Source organism: Gossypium arboreum, chromosome 1, assembly GCF_025698485.1.
Source record: "Gossypium arboreum isolate Shixiya-1 chromosome 1, ASM2569848v2, whole genome shotgun sequence".
Lineage (NCBI taxonomy): Eukaryota > Viridiplantae > Streptophyta > Magnoliopsida > Malvales > Malvaceae > Gossypium > Gossypium arboreum.
The window spans coordinates 94,477,374-94,485,011 of NC_069070.1; the positions used below are offsets into that span (position 1 = coordinate 94,477,374).

General features: G+C 30.6%; 1 protein-coding gene across 2 annotated transcripts; it reads left to right on the forward strand.

Annotated features, from left to right (window-relative positions):
- Positions 1-3,213: 3,213 nt before the first annotated feature.
- LOC108483336 (uncharacterized) lies at positions 3,214-6,488 on the forward strand. 2 transcript variants are annotated; one of them, XM_053029420.1, is made up of 3 exons: positions 3,214-3,437; positions 3,534-3,567; positions 3,929-6,488. In XM_053029420.1, exon 3 carries the CDS (start codon positions 3,950-3,952, stop codon positions 5,744-5,746), a length of 1,797 nt encoding a protein of 598 aa, XP_052885380.1. In that variant the 5' UTR covers positions 3,214-3,437; positions 3,534-3,567; positions 3,929-3,949; the 3' UTR covers positions 5,747-6,488. The 2 variants fall into 2 exon arrangements, with proteins under 2 accessions (XP_052885380.1, XP_017642165.1); XM_017786676.2 differs by lacking the exon at positions 3,534-3,567.
- The last annotated feature ends 1,150 nt before the right edge of the window (positions 6,489-7,638 follow it).

Consider the following 7,638-nt stretch of genomic DNA (forward strand, 5'->3'; position numbering starts at 1 on the left):
ATTCGGTCTTTTCCTTCTTTATTACTATCATTCCTCAACTCTCAATGTCTTTAGATGTTCCTTTGAATACACCCACTTAAGGCCGAGCCCAGCCCATTTGAATCATGCCTTCGACAAAGTGATTTACTATAAGTTAGGTCGGATCGAATTGGACCCATATGTATATATGAAATATATATATATATACAAGTTCGACTAGATATTAAAATTTATTTGAAATTATTATTTTTCTTAAATTATTAATCCAAAATCGTACACTCCAATCCATTTAACTTTTTATTTTTATATTTTAAAGATATGCTATTTTTATAATATTAAATATTTGATTTTCGTGATATAATATAAGTTGTATGATGAAAACAAAGAACAGTGTCAAATACAGAAGTCTTTAAAGCTTGGATGAATAATTCAAATAAAAGTTTTCAAAATTTTGGGACTCAAATGTAAAAATACTATAGTTTTATAACCATGTGGACAAATGTTTTAGTAATAAGAGTATCCATACAATGAACCAACAACAAAAAAAAAATGGAAGATGGTTAGAGGATTTATTATTCAGTCACTTGGTATTTTTTTAATTAGGGAAAAGGATTTTAGTGACTTACTTGATTATTGGATAAAATTGGCAGCTTTTATTGAAAAAGATTTTGCAGGTTCTCCGTGATTAAAAATTATTGAAATTAGCGAAAACAAATGTAATTATAAAATTCATGAAAAGTAGTGTAATTTAAAATGTGAAAAAAAAGTTTAGGTGTGAAAGTAGTTTGTCAGAGATAATAAAAGGGTTAAAAAATAAGAATAAAGAATTGGCAATATTTTGGCCCAAAAATAATATTTATCACTTTATAAGAAATAAAAAGAAGAAGATTTTAATTTATTACAAGGCTATTTTGGTAAAACGCTACGTTTCCGCGTGCTAGCCATTAATGATTGCGACGGGTCTCTAACTTTCAACAATTTGCATATATGTCCTTGAATTTTATTCTATTCATTCTTTTAAGGTTTTACATGAAAAATATTTTGATTTCCTGCTTTTATTCACTAAATTATAAGATAATAAAATCTAAATTATTTTTAATTAAATATGTTGGCTTTTATTAAAAGACATAGTTAGGAATTATTAATTATTAAATTTGTATAATAAAGCTAAATGATATATATTGTTGTTTAAGCAATTTATTTTTAATTTTAAAAACAAGACATGGATAAACATTCAATATATAATAAAAATATATTTAATTATTTAATTATTTGAAGTATGTATTTAGTTAAAAATAATTATATCTAAAACAACAACCATTATAATGAGGTAGCTTTTTTTTATCTTTTATGTAAAATATATAAAAATTTTAAATCCAAAATAAATTCATAAATATTTAGACTCAAACTCATAACAATAAAATTACCAAAATCTTAAAATTTTCATTTAAACCAAATTTTATTTTATTTATAATATATTTTATGTCATAATCTACTTCCACTTTAAATTCTTAATATAACCACTTTATTATTTGATGTTATGAAAATTTAAACTATAAGTAGCATTATGTGTTGTTTAGGGTATGTTATATATAAGTGATAGCTAATCCAAGTTTTAGATAAGACTCGAGTTAGTTATCTGTGACTTGAATAGGTGCCACCGAATAATTGAGTGCGAGGCGAAGCACGAGAAGATAATAGGAGAGTTTGCTGATCTAGCTTGCGGATCCAGCTCAAACAAATTGAGTGAGGATTGCGGCCCTAGTCCGCATATACCTAAGGTGCTCACAGAAGGGAGATCACGTGTTCTGCAAGTGACCTAGAGTAAAACATGCGTCTAGTGGGCCTAAAGCCTGCTTAGAATGTCAGTCCAAGGAATAGAGAGGATCACGTACATTGCAAGCGACTCAAAACGAAACACGTGTCCAACAGGCCTAGAGCCTGCACAGAATGTTAATCTTAGGAATGATGGAGTTGAGACAAAACAATGGGGTCAGGTTGCAAGTTGTGATAGTATAAATACCTGGATGCTTCAATTGATGAGATACGAGACAATATTACTCAATAGGGTATATACTATTAATTTAGTTAGATAGAAGAAGAAAAATATGATTAATATTTTCCTCAAATAAATATATAATATTTGTAAAAGTATATTGATTGACCCGAATCAAGAAAAAACAATTAAATACTATTTTTAATTATAAAATCTTAAAAGCATTACAGTACAAAAGGAAAAAAATCAAAATTTGAGAAAAATCTGAAATAACATGATCATGATTAAGAAAATTTTACACAGTAAATGAAAATTTATTTGAGAATTATGACACCATAAAGAAGTTTTATTAGATAAAAGAAAAATGAAGTAATTAACAAGAAATATTATTTTAATTATTTCCTATCAATTTTCTTTTTGTTTTAATGTAGGAGTTGAAATAAATAAAAAAATGTTCCAATGAAAAGCACATTCTCATCATATCTAAATTATTCACAAAACACTTATCTCTGTCAACCTTATCATGAAATTTTGTAATAAATAAATTAAATCAAAACCTTATCATCAAACCTTTTAATAATTTAATTAAATCAAAAGTCAAATGAGTACTATTTTTATTAAAATTAATAATTAAAGGTATATTTAATTTTATGGTATATAATTAGGAGATTAAAATCAAACATTTTAATAAAAATTGAAAAACTATTCATTGCACTAAATAGGTTTTCAATTTTTAATTAATCATATATCATTATTCAACCTGGAAAAATTTTAAGGGTATAATAAAAAATATAAAAGACTTTAAATTTTAATTTTAATTTATAATTGTTATTTTTATTATTTATTTTAGTTTTTTAGGTAAAGACTAAAGAGAAAACAGAAACTTACATACCAGATCAAATAATATTATTTTAAAGTTTTAATTCTTCTATATAAAAATTCATGAAAAAAGTAATGCATTAAATGCAAATATTCTAAACAAATAATAAATTTTAAAAATAAAAACAGAAAGTAGTAAAAGTAATAACTAAACAAAAGCTACAAAAAAAGTCAAATTTGGCAAGTTATAAAGCTTTTCTGTAAAGTACTTTTAACTCTAACGAAATTTCCACTATATAATGGAGTAAAAGTGAGAAAACGTGTAAATCGTGGGGACTTTTTAATAAATATAAAACAGTAAAAGGACTATTAAGAAACGAACAATTATAAGCTTTTAATGTTCACTCGGGTTTGTTCCCTTTTTTTTTTTTTTAAAATATAAAATAAATAATAATTAAAAAAACAATTGAAAGTAAAGCATACATTGCCCATAGCCTTCACTGCACCTTCCTCGCTACAGCGTCTCCATCTTTTCTTAAATTTCTCTTCATTTCCCATTTTTTGCCCTTTTTTTTTCCCTTTTATTTCCCCCCTTTTCGCAGCTTCTGAAACTGAGTGTTGTTTTTTCCACTTCATGTGATCGGTAAGTGCTTTTTTCAACATTTTTACTTAATTTTTTTTGGCTTTTTTTGTTGGATTTTCTTTCTGAGTTTGGGGTTTTATTCTGTTTGGAAATCAGGGTTTCCTGTGTTTTGGGTGGTTGAAATCTGTGGGTATGTTCTTTGTTTAGCATGGTTGATTTTGAATTTCATTTTAGCTTTTATAAGACCCTTTGTGTGGTATTATGTTGATGGTAATTTCATAGTTCAATTGAGTTATTAATTTATCAAAACAAATTCAATTTTGATTTGAAAAGTGTTACTTTTTAGGTTAATCACAAGCGATTGAACCATTAAAAGATAATTTGTGATTTATCAATTTCTAGGTTGGTGATTTAGTTTGATTAGTTTTTAATTTAATTGCTTGATCTTAAATTGGTTTTGGAATTTAAATTGAAAGAATCTGTGAAACAAAATGCTGAATTTCTTGGCTTGTTTTTTAAAAGATTTTGTTATTGAATTGTTTTTTTTGTAGATCCATTTTTGGGACTAAAAGATGGTAACAGAATCTTGGTTTCGTAATCTTTGGAAAATTCCGCGGAGGCAAGATGGAATCTCTGAGAAGGTTGAGATCGGAGTGTTAGCATTCGAAGTTGCGAGCTTGATGTCTAAGCTTGTGCATTTATGGCAGTGTTTGAGTGATAAGCAGGTTTTTAGGTTGAGAGAGGAAATCACGAATTCTGTCGGGATTAAAAAGTTAGTGTCCGAAGATGAAGAATACATTGGGCGCCTGATATGTGCAGAAATGGTCGAAAATGTTACCCACGTGGCGAAGTCTGTGGCTAGGCTTGTGAAGAAATGCAGTGATCCAGGGTTGAAGAGTTTTGAACTTGCCTTCACTGAGTTGATCCAGAATGGTGTCGACCCTTACGGCTGGATATTTTCGTTGAAGAAGATGGAAAGGAAAGTGAAGAAGATGGAACGTTTCATTTCAGTGAATGCAACTTTGTATCAAGAGATGGAATTGCTTGCAGATCTCGAGCAAACACTAAAAAGGATGAAAAGTGGTGATTCAGTGCAGGAGAGTTGGCTTGAATTTCATAAGAAGGTTATGTTGAAGCAGCATGAAGTGAAGAGCCTACGGGCAAGCTCTCTTTGGAATAAGACTTATGATTATACGATTCGTCTTTTAGCAAGATCGATATTCATGATATTCAGTAGGATCAAACATGTCTTCGGATTTGAACACAAGGTAGATGTTGGGGATTCGAAGGTGATGGATTCTGATTTTATGCATCGCAGCCAATCAGTTTCTGCCTTAATGCATGCTTCCGTTCATCCAACTGAGAACACTAGCCTTCCTAGGTTTTCTTCAGGTCCGTTGGGAATATTTAGCACTAAATCAGGCCCAATTCCAGCACCAGATAAAACAAATTATTTCCATTCAGGGCCACTTGTTGGCTCAACCCCAAAATCAGGCTCTATTTCCGGGAAGAACAGAAATTTCAACTTCCATTCGGGGCCGCTGGGGAGAACTGCAGGACGATCGGGACCACTTTTTGGAATGGATAAAATCAGCAAGATTTGGCAGACTAACAACCATTCAGCTGCTGTTAGTGGAAAGAAACCTCATTTGAGAAGCAATAGACTTACTCAAGTGGGACCTTTTAAAGGATGTATGGTAGATAGTGGTGCTGTTAGAAATTGTTACATAAGTTCCAATGGCATTCATTCAGGAATTCCCAATGGAACCAAAGATGGAAATCTTAACCTTCCAGAAGGAAATGCTATTCAAAGTAGTTCATCTGTGTTTAGATCTCAATGCCGGTTGTTGGATGCTCCACCCGAAACTCTTGGTGCTTCTGCTTTAGCATTGCACTATGCAAATGTTATCATTGTAATCGAGAAGTTAGCAGCATCTCCTCACTTGATTGGTCATGATGCTCGAGAGGATCTGTACAACATGTTACCTGCAAGCGTGCGAGCGGCTCTGAGGGTAAGGCTAAAACCATATGCAAAGAGCTTAGCTTCATCGGTTTATGATACGGAGCTTTCTGGAGAATGGACCGAAGCAATGTCTTCCATATTAGAGTGGTTGGCACCACTAGCTCATAACATGATTAGATGGCAATCCGAGCGGAGTTTTGAACAGCAGAGCTTTGTTTCCCGGACTAATATGCTTCTGGTGCAGACCCTCTACTTTGCAAATCGAGAGAAGACAGAAGCAGCAATTACCGAGATTCTCGTTGGTCTGAATTATGTATGGAGACACGGGAGAGAACTCAACGTAAAAGCACTGCAGGAATGTGTGGGCAGCAGAATGTCCGATGAATGTTTGGATCTTGAGAAATAAAGTTCTTTAACCTTGGTTTGCAGTATGATATTTCCACATAGCAATGTTATCGAGTTGAATTCATGCAAGATTCCATTCCCAGCATGCAACAGAGTCTTCTCTGTTCAATTTGCCAGCATCAATCGAAGATGAATGAATGATCCAACCTACTGTGAAATTCAAGCCGAAAGCATTCTTTTATCATATCAGGTATAATTTGAGCTTTGCCGGTGATCTCTACCTAGTTTTGAAGATTCTGCATAATACCCTTTTTAAGCAATCGTCCACTAAATGTGTATATTATTTAGCGATATCGATACCCTTTGGAATTAGTTGTATATTTACCATATAGGCTCTTTATTCGCCTATATATATATGTCACGGGTGCCTCTTGGTTGAGTGTTGTTTTATGAGCAGGATATGTTTTGATGTGAGAATATCGAGTTTTCCGATCCTTTATAAGTGAAGCAGGTTGCTTGGCTCGAATTCGAAGTCGAATATCACCCTTTTTAAAGGCAATGGCAGTGAGTTTGGTTGAATTTGTTTCTTTGTTGAATGATCTCTCATGGTAGCATTGATAATGTTCAGGGAAGAAGAGCTTTTTTACTTACTAGTATGATCTTTTGTGTTTGTATTCGCTTGAAAATTGGAAAATTTATGGTGAAGACCCTAAAATAGGTCTTAATCATTGATTAATGGCGTTTATGTTGGGATGAATTTTGTGTATTTTATCTTATATTTCAATTTTGTTATTCAGATTTAATGGTTTTTCTGTTTTTTTTTTTTTTTTTTGTAAAATTTGCAATTCTATTTTAAAATTTTGAATCCCATTTATTATCCTCATTAAATACGAGGAGTACTATTCGAATTGTTGGTCAGATATTGAATTTGAATTTAGTAAATTCAGAAAAAAAAAAAAGAAGAAAAATTCAAAGAGAGCAAAAGATTTAGATATTCAAATGTGGAAAGAGTTAATATTTGCATTTTTTTCGAAATTAATATTGATAATAATTAAAATATTTCCATTCAAATATGTGTGGGTTTTTATATTCGTTCATGGTGAAGTATCAAATGTACCTCCGCCTCAAACTGAGCTTTGCATTGTGAGTACGTTACTCATTTTCCAGATTTCAAGTTTCAAATTTTCAGCTCCATATTTTCTCTTCTTTTTATATTTTCTTATCATTTTATTTTATTTTTATTATAAGGGATAGGCTTATTTATATAGGTGTAAAAATAAATTGGTTTTACACATTTTCATATTTTGTACACGATTAATATTTTAATAATTTAATCATCGATTTCATGTTTTATTTAAGCAGATCATGCATGTTAAAGTTTGATGTAAATTAAAATATTTTTAACTATTTCTTATCGTAAATAAACCTTTCAATTGATATACATATATATAAAAATATTTTAGATCGATATGATAGAGATATTAGATCAATTAAAAATTTATATGCATGACAAATAAAAATATATTCATAATAAACTCAACAGTTGAATTATTAAAATGTTAATTGTATAAAAAAATTATGATTTTACACTAGTATGAGTGGTTCCTGGTTAAATTAGCAATATATGTCGATTTTGGAAGATATTTAGGGTTTTAGGTTGATTTTTTGGATATTTAAGAAAATAAGCTGATTTTTGAGAGAAGTAGAAACCATGTCCAGCAGGACGTGTTGTAACACCCCTAACCCATATCCGTCGTCGGAACAGGGTTATGGAGCATTACCAGAATTTTTCAAATAATTTATGTAAATTACTATTCATTAACCAAGATTATTGATAACATCCCTTAAATGGACCCTCGAGGCCCAATACGAGCATTAGAATCGAGTCGAGACTTAATCGGAAACTCTAAGAATTTTTTGCGAAATTTCAAAATTTTTCCAAGTTACAGGGCA

Excerpts from the sequence above, each read along its gene's own strand:
- LOC108483336 (XM_053029420.1), top strand. The coding sequence starts at position 3,950 with ATGGTAACAGAATCTTGGTTTCGTAATCTTTGGAAAATTCCGCGGAGG.